Here is a 17695-nt window from a genome sequence, read left to right as displayed (position 1 = left end):
CTCCAATGTGCAATCGAAATCAATTGAATTTTTGGATCTAATTTTAACTCTGGACAAGGATTTTAATATATGCACTAGCACTTATTTCAAAACAGTTGATTGCAACAATTTTTTACATTACAAGAGCAATCACTACCAGCAATGGAAGAATAATATTCCATTTAGTCAATTTTGCCGTATGAAAAGAAATTGTAGTTCTGAAGACCAATTTTATGAACAATCTCAGATTTTAATAGATAGATTTAGAGAAAAAGGATACCCGGCCAAAATTATAGACAATGGGTATTCGAAAGCCTGTAGGATTGATAGGTCGACTATATTAGAGTCTAAAAAGAAGGATCTACATAAAGAGAATAAGAAAAAATTAACCAATGGCACTGAACAACCGTTGTTTATTACCCAATATAATTCTAATCACAACGCTATCAAAAAAACTTTACATAAACATTGGCCAATTCTTCTTAGAGATCCTATACTGAAGAAGAATCTAGGCACACATCCTAATATAGTTTTTAGGAGAGCACCTAATTTGAAACAAACCTTGGCCCCCAGTAAGGTAGTGATTTCAAAAAAAGCTATTAGACATACACACAAAAATAGAACTGATCTTAGAGGCACTTTTAGATGTGGAAAATCTAGGTGCCATATGTGTCAGTATATTACTCATGGAGCAAAAAACATCAAAGCACATACAACTGGAGTAATATATCAAATTAAAAATTTTCTAAACTGTAGTTCCACCTTCGTGATCTATGTTTTATCTTGCAAATGTGGGGTACAGTATTTGGGGCGCACCACTCGTAACATACGTACTAGATGGAGCGAACATCTTAGAAATATAAAGAAAAAATCAGATAAACACAGCGTCTCAAGACATTATATCCAAGAACATAATGGGGATCCTTGTAGCTTCAGTATTACACCATTAGAAAGCATTCCTTGCTCCAACAGATATAATAGATTTAGTAAATTGCGCCAAAGGGAAACTTATTGGATCCATAGGTTTGGATCTTTGTTTCCAGATGGACTCAATGAGGTCATAGACTCAGCAGCATTTGGGTAAATCATGTAATAGATTCACATATATTTGTTTATTTACGAATCACTGAAATAGTTAAAAATGTCACTTTTGTATGACACTGAATAGGTCACATATTTATCATTATTTTTTAAGTCACATTGGTCATCTTATTTTAATCACTAAAAAGGTGATCAAAAATACTAAATATTTATTAGTATTAATAGCAGGATAATTCTGCATATAGGAAATATTTCATTAGTTATCTTATGTATGTCACTTAATAGGTCACATAATCATTATTATTGTTTAAGTCACTTTGGTCATCTTATTTCAATTACCAAAAAGGTGATCAAAAATACTATATATATATATTAGTATTAAGGGCAGGATAATCCTGTTTTAGTAAATAATCATTAGTTATTATATACACTTGGTATAGTATAAGATGGTATTTTTAATACCTAATGAATAGACAGCTATCTGTCCCTACAATATTATTATGAAGGAACATATTATTAGGTAGGTACACTTCACACTAAATTTAAAATACTTTTGAACTGTCACATTGTATATTCAAATAATTGTTCAACATACTTTTAAATAATCATTAGTGACACTATAACACCTTTTCATTATAGTCACAAGTTTAAAATATAATTTATTAGACCATATTGGAAACGTTTTTGTAAATATGTCTCATTGGATCATAGACGCAATTTGAAAAATCTAAGATACCATGTATTTATCCATCATACATAGGTTAACAGATAATAGTGGCTTAGAACAAATAATCTAATAATTTGGTAGTCATTTAAATAATGCCGTTTGGTTTTGTTTGTTTTATATTAAGTATACATCTAAGATCTAATAGGTCATCAACTGCTTCTCTATTGTATATATTACTATATTAGAACACCCTCTAATGGTCTATAAAAGCAAGTACATATGGGTTAGATATAGAGGTTTGTGCACCTTCTAAGTAAATATGCCCCTTTAACATAATTAGTCAGTGAATATGCGAATATGTTCCCACAAAAAGGCTAGTAGGAGCAAATTCTCTCTGTAGGTAGTAATATAATGACGGTAATTTTTAGTATATATATACAATTGTTTTTGACACATTGGAGAACTGTATGCAATTTAAAGGAAGACCGCGAAGTCTCCATTGGATTTGTCAGACTGCATTAACCATTCATGTCATTCTAAAATACTACATAGTCAGTTATAATATAACTAAATAAATCTATGGGTTAGAAAAACTATTAAATAACAACGATCCCAATAGATATATAAATATGGGGTTCTACATGTGATTTTTTAGCATTTATGAGATATTTTATTTTTAATATTTATATGCACTAATATATTAAGGTTAACGAACAGGTAGAATGATCGCTGGGTGTGGACACATATGAGACAGGATCTCATTGGTCCGTTTATACACACACCTTAAAGTGATTAGAGGTATGGTAATGAGCGGCACTATAAAGCCGGTTTAAATGTGTATTGTTTTATGCCTGAGGAAACAGCCGATAGTGCTGAGAAACGCGTAGCAATTTTTAATCTGTGTACACTTTCCACCTGCTTGTATATGAAGGATTTTTTTAATACCAATGATTAAAGAAGTTTTGTGTTTTTAAATCATTGTCCGCCATTCCTTATCAAGCAAGGTGCTCATTACCATACTGCTGTGAAGTTACAAAAAGTCTGCTGGTGTACAGCTGGTGTACAGCTGCTGCGAGGAGAACGCTGCCTGTGAAAGAGCAAGCTGGTTGGCTCAGATAACCAGATCGTATCCACAAGCACACTGGTGTGCTCAGCCAAAGTGTGAGTACCCTGGATTAGAGTGGGCTGCATGTGTGGGGTCTTTTGAACTATCGATACACACAATGGTCGTCCTTTTCTATTTGTAATTTATACAGATCACTGATTTCACATCGGAGGAGAGGATCATTCTTACAGCCATTTGGAAACCGAATCCACTTGCTGGAATTTGTTGTGGACTTCTGGTGATCCATTAGACTATTTATGATAAAATTTGGACTATTTCACTATGCAAATTTAATGAGGTGTCACTTTCTATTATTATCATTATTATTAGCAATTCTTATATAATTATATTTTGATTGCATTCAGTTTGTAGTATTCATCCACACCTAGGTATATTATATTTGTTGTTTTTTGTTTTTTCACGGTGTCACCAGACATACTAGCGCCCTCTTATGTGTTTTTACACATTGGTTTGTTCTTGATTTGGGACTATGCTTTTGACTTTTTTTTTTATTTTTTATATATTTTTAATAAATTGTGATTTGTACAAGATTTAACCTCTAAGTATATATCTGTTATTTTAAGAGTGGACTAGATATTTTTGCCCTAACCTTATAGCTGGTTATTTACCATTGCATATAGATATTCAAGATATTTTTTATCTTTAACCCTTTAACGACGCATGTCGTACAGGGTACGTCGCACACAACCTGGTCTTTAAAGACCAGCGACGTACCCTGTACGACATCAGGGTTTAAAGCGGCTGGAAGCGATCCTGATCGCTTCCAGCCGCTTTCAAGGTATTGCTGTGATGCCTCGACATTGAGGCATCACTGCAATACCTTTTTTCCAAAACCGATGCAGAGAGAGCCACTCTGTGGCCCTCTCTGCACCGGTAGCGATGGGCCCGATCATTGGTGGGTGGGTGGGAGCAGCTGCAGGGAGGCGGGTGGGCGGCCCATCGCTACCCGGCATCCGGTTCCTGAATGTGCAATGTGGGTGCCGGGAGCGCGCGGGGGCCTGCAGGGAGCGCGCAAGAGCCACTGCCACCAATGAATTAATGAATGGGAGAGAGGGAGGGGGGGAAATAATTGTCAAAAATATCTGGGAGGGAGGAGGGTATTAGGGGGGGGCAGCTACACTACAGAAAAAAATGTAATTACATAAAAAAAACACATAAATAAAACATTTTTGGGAGGCAAATTGGGTACTGGCAGACAGAGTTATAGAGCTGTTTGGGGGGGGGGGGGGATCAGAGAGGTTGGGGGCTAAGTGAGGGGTCCATCACAGCTAAACAGATTTTTTTTTTTTTAAAAAAAAATCATAAAAAAAAAAAATAAGACTTTTATTTTAGTACTGGCAGACTTTCTGCCAGTACTTAAGATGGTGGGGACAATTGTGGGGTGGGGGAGGGAAGAGGGATGTTTGGGAGGGATCAAGGGGTGGGATCTCTCAGGTGGGAGGCTGATCTCTACACTAAAGCTAAAATTAACCCTGCAAGCTCCCTACAAGCTATCTAATTAACCCCTGCACTGCTGGGCATAATACACGTGTGATGCGCAGCAGCATTTAGCAGCCTTCTAATTACCAAAAAGCAACACAAAAGCCATAAATGTCTGCTATTTCTGAACAAAGGGGATCCCAGAGAAGCATTTACAACCATTTATGCCATAATTGCACAAGTTGTTTGTAAATAATTTCAGTGAGAAACCTAAAATTGTAAAAAATTAACCTTTTTTTTTTTTTATTTGATCGCATTTGGCAGTGAAATGGTGGCATGAAATATACCAAGATGGGCCTAGATCAATACTTGGGGTTGTCTACTACACTAAAGCTAAAATTAACCCTAGAAGCTCCCTACATGCTCCCTATTTAACCCCTTCACTGCTGGGCATAATACATGTGTGGTGCGCAGTGGCATTTAGCGGCCTTCTAATTACCAAAAAGCAATGCCAAAGCCATATATGTCTGCTATTTATGAACAAAGGGGATCCCAGAGAAGCGTTTACAACCATTTATGCCATAATTGCACAAGTTGTTTGCAAATAATTTCAGTGAGAAACCTAAAGTTTATGAAAAAAAATATGAAAAAGTGAATTTTTTCTTTATTTGATCGCATTTGGCGGTGAAATGGTGGCATGAAATATACCAAAATGGGCCTAGATCATTACTTTGGGATGTCTTCTAAAAAAATATATATACATGTCAAGGGATATTCAGGGATTCCTGAAAGATATCAGTGTCCCAATGTAACTAGCGCTAATTTTGAAAAAAAGTGGTTTGGAAATAGCAAAGTGCTACTTGTACTTATTGCCCTATAACTTGCAAAAAAGCAAAGAACATGTAAATATTGGGTATTTCTAAACTCAGGACAAAATTTAGAAACTATTTAGCATGGGTGTTTTTTGCTGGTTGTAGATGTGTAACAGATTTTGGGGGTCAAAGTTAGAAAAAGTGTGTGTTTTTCCATTTTTTCCTCATATTTTATAATTTTTTTTATAGTAAATTATAAGATATGATGAAAATAATGGTATCTTTAGAAAGTCCATTTAATGGCGAGAAAAACGATATATAATGTGTGGGTACAGTAAATGAGTAAGAGGAAAATTACAGCTAAACACAAACACCACAGAAATTTAAAAATAGCCTTGGTCCTTAAGGGAAAGAAATTGAAAAATGGCCTTGTCCTTAAGGGGTTAAATGATTTTTATTGAAATTACAATAAGATACATAAAACAGGTATATCATTTTACAATGCATACAGAAATTTATATGCAGTTAAATATATTTAGAAATAAAATAATAACAATATAATAATATATTTATAATTAATAAATAAAAACAAAAACAAAAATTAGATCGGGATAATGAAAAGTACCAAGAAATAAATACTAAATAATCATCAAATACTAGAGATAACTAAAGGTATTATACAATATTATTTTTTTATATAAATTGATTCCACAAGAATAATATATTAAAATTGATCAACTTCATTATTATGAGTGGTACAATTCTTCTAAAGACAAAACATGTCTTACCTCACATAACCAATTTTGAAGAGTAGGGGGTTGTAATTTTTTCCAAAGACGAGGGATAAGTCTTTTAGCGCTATTTAATAAAATTTGGAATAGATTTTTCTTTTTTTGACAAGAAAATTGTGGAATCAGGTTTAGAATTACCGTCTGAGGATAAAGGGTTATATTAGAATTTAATATTGTATTAATACTAACTTCTACTTGAGACCAAAACAGCTTTAGTATGGGACAATCCCACCAGATGTGAGATAACTTTCCTCTAGCTCCACAATTTCTCCAGCAATTAGGAGATGCTGATGTATATATTTTGTGTAAACATGTCTGAGTTAAGTACCATCTAGAAAGTAATTTATAATTGGTTTCAACAATAGTCATTGAAATAGAGGATTTTTTAATGGATGTGAAACATTGTTTCCAATTAATATCATTAAGGGATATATTTAATTCTTTTTCCCATTGTATTCTAAAAGATGAGGGTTTTAGGGAGTCATGTTGTTGCAAGAATTTATATGCAGAGGAAATTAGATGTTTAGGGGTTTTAGGTAAAAGACATAATAATTCAAATGGAGTACAATTTCTTGTAAACTGATTTTTATTTGAATGATACATTATAAAATGTCTTAATTGAAAGTAAGAAAACCAAGTATTAAATGGGGGGCCAAACTCTTCTTGAATTTCTTGAAATGTTTTAATATGACCATCTTGTAAGAGAGAATAAATAGGAATATAAGCTTGAGAGTTTAATATTTGAACAGGTATTTTAATATTAATACCAGGGAAACTTTTATTGTTTAATATGGGAGTGAGGGGAGAAAAAAAGAGTAGAGATCTGTTTATTGTTGATGATAATTTTATCCCAGATACGTAATGTTTCAGCTGTAAAAGGGTTTACCTGAGTAGAATAGGACCTAAATGTATTTGGTATCCAACACATTTCGTATAACTTATTGGGTACAAGATTTTGTGCTTCCAGAGTAACCCATGCTTTGGGGGTAATAATTTGATTCCAGGCTACAATTCTAGAGAGATGTGTTGATATGTAGTAATTTACAATGTTGGGAACTCCCAAACCTCCTTGTTCTTTGGATAAATATAAAGTATGACTTGAAATTCTCAATTTATTAAAGGACCAAATGAATTTATTTATACATCTTTGTAAATTATTAAGATATGAACTTGATGGGACAAGAATCAACGTTTGTAATAGATATAGGATTTTTGGTAAAATACTCATTTTAATGGCATTAATTTGCCCTAGCCATGACAAGTGACCAGTTCGATACCATGAATTAAGATCTAAATCAATTTTTTGTTTTAGTTTCATATAGTTAGTTGTAATAATATCAGAAATGGTGGGTAGAATAAGACCTAAATAAGTAAACTTATTGGATAAAACAAAGGATGTGTGGTCTCTAATAAACTGAATTTCTTCATTTGATACTCCAATTGGCATGATAGTCTATTTTCTCATATTAATTGAAAAGTTAGAAAGTCTTCCATATTCGGTTAGTATGTCTACAAGAGAAGGCAATGAAGTCAAAGGACTAGTTAAGGTAAATAGTATGTCATCTGCAAATAGGTTTTTAATATTACTTGTTCCAAGTATAACTCCTTTTACTTCATGGGATGCTCGGACTTTGGCTGCTAGAAATTCAACTGACAAAGCAAAAAGAAGTGGAGATAAAGGGCAACCCTGACGAGTTCCATTAGAAATTTGAAAGTTTGAAGAAAATGTGTTATTGGGGAATGAATAAATGGGTAATATTTTCTTTATGAATTTTTGGGGAATACCGAATTTCATTAATACAGACCACAGAAATTGCCAGTCAACTCTGTCAAAAGCTTTTTCAGCATCAGTTGATAGTGATTGGCATATTATTGACCGATGTAGAGTGTATAATTTGAAGGAGCCTAGTAGTGTTATCTTTATCTTCACGAGTTGGTATAAAACCAACTTGGTCCTCATTAATTAAAAATGGAAGGTATCGTTTGAGTCTATTTGCTATGAGCTTGGCATATAACTTGAGATAATATTCAGGAGGGAAATTCGTCTATAATTTTCAACCATTTCGGGATTTTTATCTGGTTTGGGAATGACAGTTATAATGGCTTCTAGCATTTGTTTAGAGAAAGGAGACAAACTATTTATGGAGTTAAAAAGGTCTAATAGATGTTTAATAATGTGGGGTGCCAGAAGTTTATAAAATTTGGGAGTAAACCCATCTGGGCCAGGGGCTTTACCTGTGGACAACATCTTAATAGTTTCTTGCAACTCTTTCAGATCAAACAGGGATTCTAGATCTTCTTTACTCATATCGTCTAATGAAGGAAGGGATATCTGTGAAAGATAGTCTTTAATCTGTTTAAGTTTTTCTTCAGGAGTTTCATTCGAGCCCAGATTATATAACCTGCTATAATATTCTGAAAAACTATTCGCTATTTCGGGACTGGTATGTAAATATTGATTATTTTTAGTTTTAATCATTCTAATAAAATATTTATATGCTTTTCTTTTTAAGTGATCTAGCCATTAATTTGCCAGCTTTATTTTTTTCTACAAAGAATTTTGCATTTAAGGCTAGGGCTCTTCGATGAGCGCATTTAATTAGATGTTGATTTAAATCATCTCTGGCACGGTTAACTTGATCCAAAATATCTGTAGAGGTTGGATTATTTTTATGAACTGTTTCCTTATTCTTTAGATCCTGAATCAATTCTGAATATTTACATTCAAGCATTTTACGTTGTTGTGAATTTTTTTTAATGATTTCCCCTCTAATGAAACATTTATAAGTTTCCCGATTATTAATATATGATGTGTGATTGGGATCATTAATATCGAAAAATAATGTGGTCTTGTCAGTAATATCTTTAAGGATAAGAGGATCTGTGAAAATCATATTTTTAAGTCTCCAAGAGTTTCTGATTCCAGTTTTTGAGGGCCATTTAAAGGAACTTATGACCATTGCATGGTCGGACCAGGGAGTTTGCGAAATTTTTGAATCTATTAAAAGATGTAGGGAGGATTGATCACAAAGAATATAATCTAAACGCGTGTAAGTTTTTTGAGGATGAGAAAAGAAAGTTTAGTCTCTAATCGAAATGTGTGTTAATCTCCAAGTATCAAAAGTAGGAATAATTTGCAATGCAAGCCAATTAGCTTTAATTATATTATTTGACATATAGGATTTCTTAGTGGAAACATCTAACTCTGGTTCTAATGGAAAGTTAAAATCTCCAGCTATAAAGATAGGTCCCTTAGCCTGGTAAAGCAATGTTATCATAATTTTTCTGAAGAAAGATGACCTGGGTCTATTTGGTGCATATATGTTTAGGAGGGTGATCGGTCTGCCGTAACAAGTTCCTACCAAAAGAAGATACCGACCTTCATTATCTTGTTTCTTTTATATAAGTTCAAAGGGAAGACCTTTCTTAAAGAGTATAGTAACTCCATTTTTTTAGTTATGTTGGAACAATGGTAATGTTTATCAAAATAGAAAGTAGGGAGTCTAGGTTTGTGTGTCTTTCTAAAATGAGTTTCTTGGATAAAAACTATGTCAAGATGTTTCTTGTGAAAATCATGTAGGCCAATTGAACTTTTTTGTGCAGATAAGAAGCCTTTTACATTTTGGGTTGCTATTTTTAGATTATTAAATGCTGTAGTTGAACACATAACTAAATTAAGTTTTTTCTCTATGTGAGAAAATATAGATAATACATTCTAAATAAGTATTTCTTGGTTAAAGGGAATGTGTCTTTGATGTAGGAAAAAAGGGTTAGCTAAAATTACCAATAAAGGTAATATTAACTATGTAGGTCAAGGAGTGGCTTGGCAAGACTATCTTTATAGTTTTAAGGAGTATTGTAATTAAAACAAATATAGGTTAATAAGGCATATAATTAAATGTATTTTACATCGGGAAAAAATAAAATAAAAGAATAAACCATGAATAACATCACATTACATAATAAACACCATATGTATAGTTAATAGAATATTATGACAAAAAGTTAACTGTTATATCTTGCAGGAGGATAAACAAGGTAATAATTAAGGCACAATCAAATCTGTAAACCTTGTGAATATAATATTCTAAATAAAACGGACCATTACAATATTAATAAAATAGGATAAAGAACCTGTAAATACTATAGAGAAGAATTAAATATTAAACACAATCTGGATAATAGTTAAAACAGAAAGTTGTGAACAATAATCATAACTATTATCAATGTTAACATTAGAGATCAATGAAGATCTTAAAATAAGACAAATTATATGAAGAGTATAATATAATTAGAAATGTCATATATTTGGAAATAAAGGAAATTTCAAAGGCATAAGAGCTTTCCAAATATTTTGAAAGAATAAAATTAGTATAACAGTAAAACTATTAAACCTAAGTTAATAACTTACCAATCCATTTAAATAACAATGTCTGAGGACTAAATCAATAACCTCAATTGAAGCAGTTCCATTGAATCCTAAAGAGTTTCCAAACTGTAAAGGAATCAAAATATCAATTCATTAAAATAACAATGTCTGATGATTAAGTAATGAGCTGCATATAATAACTTCAATTGAAGCAGTTCCATGGGATCTTAAAGAGTTTCCAAACTGTAAAGGAATCAAAACATCTGAAAACAAAACATACAAGAAAGAATAGATTCATATATATTTCTGATTAATAACAACTTTAAAGTTCCATAAATGGTAACACAACCGATAACATATTTCAATTTGATGAATTTGCCTGAAGTAGATCTCGATGTTTATGTTTTTTATTTGGTGGGCTTTTGATAACATCACTCCATGTTTTAGTAGATGTAGATTGAAGAGATGTATTTTTTGACTCTGGATGAATTGAAGATATTTCTTGTGTCTTGTTAGGTGTAGGGATATCCAACTTTCTACAGAAGGTGATAGTATCTTCTGGCTGAATGCAATCAAATCTTCTTCCATTTTTAACAACTTGTAAATGAACTGGAAATCCCCATTTATAAGGAATATTCAAATTACGGAGGTGAAGAGTTAAAACATTGAATTCTCTTCTCTTTTGAAGTGTTCTAATTGATAAATCTGCAAAGAATTTGATATTTACACCTTGATATTGAAAGTTGTGTTGTTGACTAGCTTTTTGAGATAATCTTTTTCTTGGAAACTTGTAAAACAAATCACAACATCTCTAGGAGGATCTCTATCTTGAGGTTTAGGTTTTAGAGAGCGATGTGCTCGTTCCATCTGGATAGTTGAATGTTTGGGATGATCTTCACCAAGTAATGATCTAAAAAGACCATCTAAATAAATTTGTAAATGAGAAATTAAAATAGATTCCGGTAAACCTTTCAGCCTTAGGTTGTTACGTCTTGTCCTGTACTCTATATCATCAAGCTTTGTTTCCAAATCTTGTATATGAATTTGCTGATTTCGCATTTTATTAGACAGCATTCGTATATCAGATGTTATTTCTTCTTTGTCAGTTTCAAGAGTCTCAACTCTCCCATTTAAATCATTTAATTCTTTTTTGAGACTTGCACATTCTTCCTTAATGCAGGATTTCACTTGATTAATAAGTGATTCCATAGCTTTTAAGGTAACAGGACCTCCTTCATCTAACTCAGAGTGATTTATTTGAGATGCATTGACGGGTTCCTCATTGTCAATATGGATTGAAAAACTTGAATCTGTAGCGTGTTCCATATTTTTTTGTCTATATTTTTTTGGAAAGAATTTGTACCATTTGCACTAGGTTTAACAACTTTATCTTGTTTATTGGCTTTTCTAACAGACATATTTAATCTGTGAGGAATATTATAATTCTCAATTGTTTGTTCACAGGACATCCCTTGTGTATATATCTGTTGCAATATAAATAAACGCTATGTCGTATCTGCAAACAATTTTAATCTTGTAAAAAGTTGCGGTTCTGAAACAGGGCTTAACAGCTAATCGCTGATGAAAAATGACAAGAAGTTATCTCAGTATAATAAGTTCTGATCTCTGATAAAATCTTGAACTCTATCACAGCTCGCAGTCTCAATTTAGTCAGCTACTTTACTCCATATGTTAGTTATAGGCCTCAGACTTTAATAAATGATAGAATAATTTACAATTATGAAAACAGCTGGTCAGAAATAATAGATGTTAGAATTTGTTATTTTAGAGCAGGTATTATTTATAATAACGTAAGAGATGTCAGATAAACGTTCCTCTTTTAATTCACCTCAGCACAGACATGACTTATTGACAAATCATAGCTGTATAAAGTTCACAGACCTGACCTGAAAAAAGTTGCGAATCAGCAGTGTGATTAGCAGCTGATAGTTAATGGCAGATGATCAAAATTACTTCAGAATATTAAAAAGTGTTTAAAGCAGTGACATCTATCAACGTAGTTTCACAAAGTCTTTAGTCTTTATCTTGAAATGACAAACTACGATTCTATATTTAGGTCTATAAGATGTTTGGTGTAAACAGGGCCCAGCAGCTGATCAACGACGTCAGGAGACAAATCACTTCAGCAAAGTGAACAGTGTATTAACTTTGGCATAAACTTGTAATTTATCACAGATCTTAGTCTCAAGTTTAGACAGTTGTATTATAATAGATGTCAGTTATAGGGCTCAGATTTTAATAACTATTATTGAAATTTGCCAGTTTGAAAACATCTGATTAATAATGACAGATGTCAAAGTTTATAACTTTAAAGCAAGTAACACCAACAAAATAGTAAGGGATGTCGAATAAAGTCCTCCTTTTAAATTACCTCAGTACAGTTGTAATTAACATATTCACAGCTGTATAAAAGTTTTCAATCTTGTCTTGTGAAAAGTTATGGAACTGCAATATAAATTAACAGCTGAATGTCGATGAAATATGACAGAAATCACTCCAGTATACTAAGATGTATTTAGTTCCAATATATCTTTGTAGCTAACTATAACTTCCAGCTTCAAATTCAGATTATCGTACTATTTTGTATGTCAGCTCTCCGTTATAACTTTATATTTCATTAAAACTCTGTCTCAAGTACAGATCGCTGAACTATCATATATATTCACAATATGTTAGGTGCAAACAGGGCTCAATAGCATATTGTTGACGATAGGCAATAGAAATCACCTCAGCATAGCAAGCAGTATTCAGCTCCATAACAACTTTGTTTCCCTTCACAGCTCTCAATTTCACACACAGTCGTTTGAAATATTATCCATGTCAATTATAGGCCTCAGACATCAATAAATGTAATTATAATTTTCAAGATAGCAGCTGATTGAAAAAGATAGTTGTCAGATTATATAACTTCAGAGCAAGTAATATCAGTAATAGAATAAGAGATATCAGTTAAATTCTTCACTTCAATTTACCTCAGTACAGTTATAATCAACTGACATATCGTAGCTGCATAAAAATCTCAGTCATATCCTGTAATAAGTTGCGATTCTGCTGTAGAGGTTAACCGCTGATCATTGATGACAGAATGTAAATTACTTCATAATATAAAGAAGTATTCAATTCCAATGTATCTTTATGTTATATAACGGCTTTCAAATGCAAAATTAGTCAACTGTATTACCTTGTTTGAGAATTAAATAGTGACAGTTGCTAACATTATCACATAATGTTCAGTCTTTTTCACAGTTGAAACATCAAATTACAATTCTGCATATAGGTCCATAATATGTCTGGTGTTTTTAGATAACAGGATACATGTAGCCCTCAGTTTACGCCGGGGTTAGGTTCCAGAAGGAATGGTTGTAAATTGAAACCCAGTTTATAATGTAAGTCAATGGGAAGTGAGGGAGTTAGGTTCCAGGCCCCTCTCAAAATTGTCATAAGTAACACCTAATACATTATTTTTAAAGCTTTGAAATGAAGACTTTAAATACTAAACAGCATTATAAACCTAATAAAATAATCACACAACACAGAATATATAATTAAACTAAGTTAAATGAACAAAAACATTTGCTAAACACCATTCTAAACCTAATAAAATAATCACACAACACAACTTCACTTGCATTTTTCTGCAAACAGTTCTTTCTATGCATTCCAATCTGGACTGATTTATAGAACGGAAGATCTTGTTCCTTTGAAATCTGCTTGATAGCTCAGGTCTGGTTAAACTGATTAATTTCAGCTTGCTTGGCTTTGCTGCAACACAAGCGGACAGCTGCAACTACTGGCTATTTTAGTAAATGCATTGCTTCTCAATGCTTTTCAATAGCAGTCACATGACTGGAAAAAAAGGTTGTTATTCTGAAACAGTGTAAATTGAACCGTTGTAAAATGAGGGCCACCTGTATATATTTTAAAAGTTCCTAATGTCACTGTAAATATTACATTTTTTCCTTGCCATTTACCACTCTCAGGAGCACTACAAAGGAGCAGCCATCTCACACAGCGGTCCTAGCTCCGCCCCATTCAAGATATTTTTTATGTTAGAATAATGTCCAGGTTTACTTTAAGAGGCCCCTTGCCAAGGTGGAAAACACTTTGCATTGGTGAAGAGCTAACACAGATACATATCCCACTTTGGTAATATTGGCAAAACCGTGATTATGCATCTGACACCTCAACACCATCTGAGCGCCTCTGCTGCAGGCAAAATAGCTTTCAAAAAGAGAGCCAGCCTCAGCCAGGAGTATGTGGTCATGTTGATATTTTTGCATTTCAATGCAAAGTTTCTGAAAGAGTGAGTAACAGAATGTTATAAACAGTGATATTCTACTTTTTTTTTAGTTCTACCTTTTTTTTTAACCAGTTTGTGGTTTTGTTTTGCTTAATTTTGAAAAAATGTGTTCTTCTGCTTAAACATTGGACAAACAGTTGTATTAATGTAAAGTTTTAGTCCAAAGTTTATATTTCTCTTGTTAAGTGTATCCAGTCCACGGATCATCCATTACTTATGGGATATTAACTCCAAAGTTTATATTTGTAACAGTCAGTATGGATTTTATTTAAAATATAGGAAACAATTATTGATTCTTTTTTTATTCGATTAGTCGATAAAATAATCGATTATGAAAATAATCGTTATTTGCAGCCCTGCACATTTCCTACACTAGTGGATAATATAAATAAATTGGAAATTTGTTTAAAATTGTATGTTCTATCCATGAAATACATTTTTGGGGTTTTCTGTCCCTTTAAACTACTATGTTACTGCTGTTTTGTTTGTTTATATATAATAAATTTAGGGTTAACTTTTTTTGTAAATTATTTTATATTGCAAATAAACACACCATTTCTAAGTCATTGTAAGATTAGAAGATTCTATAAGCTTTTTCATCTCAGACTAAAATATAATTTTATATCTAATAATAATAATACAAATATTTATTATTATTTTTTAATTCTAACAAAGTATCTGCAATAAAACATTTCTGATACATGCATATGCAGGTATACTTCATTCTTATTCTATATTACAGACTGCTAACCTATATTATTTTTTTTTTCTGTATGTGTAGAGTTGCTCAACTATCTTTGACAGTAAGGGGACATGAAGGCCTTCAAAGGAGCAGACTTTATAAAGAGGACATCTTCTATAGATGCAGTGGGAAATTTACACTCTGAACTCCAGGTGAGTAGTATGCCTGTGCCAAAATTCAATAGTGGTGTGTTTTTTTTAATTTATTTTTATTTTGGTGGTTTAACCCTTTCCTCCCGGGACTCATTTATAAAAATTTAAGTCACGCGATCGCGTGATTTCAATTATGTGGTCGGGGGAATGCCTATTACGATAGGAACGCCAGTCCACAATCCCATATAGTCAGCGACTATGGTTAGGACATTCCATGCCGTTCTAATGGCGCTAAAGCCCAGCGCAGTTAGGACTGCATAGAATTTCCTAAAAGGGAAAGGGCTTAGAGCATTCACATGTTTTCTCAGATTGATAGGCTGTAGAATGGGATATGTTTGCAAAAAAAAAATGGTACTTTTTATAATATTGGACTTTACAATTTTTTTTTTCTATCGTAATTTTTAAAAATGCCATAACCATTTACTTTCTCCTGCTTTCAGGCATGTCTCGCTGATGTCCCAGGTGCTTCCTCTGCCCAAGACCAGCTGTCAGATCAAAGAGTAGTATGTGACCGCGTACTTCGTGCCTGTAACCACTGGGCAGGGGACTCCAGCTGTCATGGTGAACACTTACAGAGCCTTGTGCCCCTTGCACAACTTGCTTGTCGAGGTTTCCATGCATCTTGTCCCCAGCGCACTCCCTTCTATCTTGAAAAAATCCTCTTTCATCTAATGAAGAACTTCTCTGCACGTGAGTCATCATTCTGGGCCTGCACTCAATTTTCAGATCTTCTGTACTCCTTTCTTTTCAGCTCACCTGCAGATCAGCAGGATTTAGGGGACTTCACAGCTTTGTCCAAAAGTGGATTTCAGCTGCTTTGGAAGGCAGCTAGTGATAAAGAGCAGAAGCAAACCCCTTGTTCCTATAACAGAGAAACCCTGTGCCTTAGACTACATTCTTTGCGCTTCCTTTTGCTCATAGAGTGTTCAGCATCTCATGAAGATTCTTCCTTATCAGTCTCTCGCCATACTAAGTCGGCAACATTGGCTTTTGAGTCCAAAGGCAAATTGTGCAGCCAAGATGATGCTCTTTTCCTAAGTCAAACTCTGGAGGATCTACTAGTGAAACCTCTTGTACAGCATGGCATACATAGTGGGCCACGGGCTCGTTGTTTAGTGGAACTCACATTGGAAAGGTGTCATAAACTCTGCAAAAGCCGCTGCTTTAAACAAGGACGAGAAGCTATTAAAAAAGCTCATGAATATTTAAATGGGGTAGAAGGATGCTGTCAAGTGGGACTGGCACTTTTGGATCTTGCTCTAGACTTTAATGAACTGGACAGATCATTTGAACTTGAGAAACTTTTGTCAAAGGGGACAGACCTAGTTAAAGCAGCCTTTGACTCCGGTGATGGCTGGCTGTGTCAGGCACTGGGAGAGTGCTGCCAATTTGCTGTTTCCTCTTTGGATGGACGTCTTAGGCACAGTGTTAATGCTGGAAAGCTAGGCCTTCATGAGGTCCTAAGTCTGGCCAAGTTTCTTGAGTTGCATTCCTGTCTTATAGAGAAGCAAGCATCCATGGTTTGTACCTAACTATTTAGCACCTGTCATTTATCTTCTGTGTGGTTGGCTGCTTATTTATCTTCATTTTGGTTTAGTATAGAGTGAATTTCAGCATATAACTTTGGCTAATTTTTTTAAAATTTAATTCAGAATAATAAATAGAAAGATAAAATGCCTTTCACAACTTGATATTCCAATTTTCAGAACACAGCATTTCACAAGCTTATTTTTATGCTTGGTCTGAAAACTTCTGAAGTAATATACAACAAGGTGGCTGCATTTTTTGGCAAAGTGACAAAAATGTCTGCATACTACAATCCTAAGTGTAGACAAACTTGAAAGTGTTGTGAAAGGTAATAACACACACTCTCGTACGAAACACTCTAACACCCACACTTATACAACCCCCCCCAGGCAAACTGCTGTGATCTGAGATGTCATCGCAGAAAATGCAGCATGTCTGCAGAAAAAATGGGAAACATGCAGAAACTGTTAACACATACAGTTTGCAGCACTGCTCCACATTAGATAGTTCTCTTCAAACAGAGCTTTGCTATGGCTGCACTGTTTAAGTTTTCCAGAGTTAAGTGCTGTTGGAAGAGAATGGTTAAATATGAATAAGCGCTGTGACTTCTGAATGTAAGATGTTCCTGTGAGCAATGTACCTTTTTTTATTACTACATTTACCTTGTCATGTTAAACCACAACAAAAAGAAACAAATTTATTCAAGAAACATTTAACAAAATTTCTTTCTTTTTTTTTCTTCAGATAAT

At 33.5% G+C, this 17695-nt stretch overlaps 1 protein-coding gene across 1 annotated transcript in view; it reads left to right on the top strand.

Annotated features, from left to right (window-relative positions):
- Positions 1-17695, top strand: part of ESPL1 (extra spindle pole bodies like 1, separase) — an 810416-nt gene that overhangs the window by 9119 nt on the left and 783602 nt on the right. The window contains exons 2-3 of the mRNA XM_053708312.1: positions 15307-15419; positions 15860-16939. Of these exons, the coding sequence (XP_053564287.1) occupies positions 15339-15419; positions 15860-16939 (1161 nt within the window). The 5' untranslated portion in view covers positions 15307-15338. The remainder of the gene's footprint in view (positions 1-15306; positions 15420-15859; positions 16940-17695) is intronic.

Source organism: Bombina bombina, chromosome 3, assembly GCF_027579735.1.
Source record: "Bombina bombina isolate aBomBom1 chromosome 3, aBomBom1.pri, whole genome shotgun sequence".
In the NCBI taxonomy this organism is placed as follows: domain Eukaryota; kingdom Metazoa; phylum Chordata; class Amphibia; order Anura; family Bombinatoridae; genus Bombina; species Bombina bombina.
Note: the sequence above shows the minus strand (reverse complement) of the source record. Positions and strands in the feature narration are given on the sequence as shown.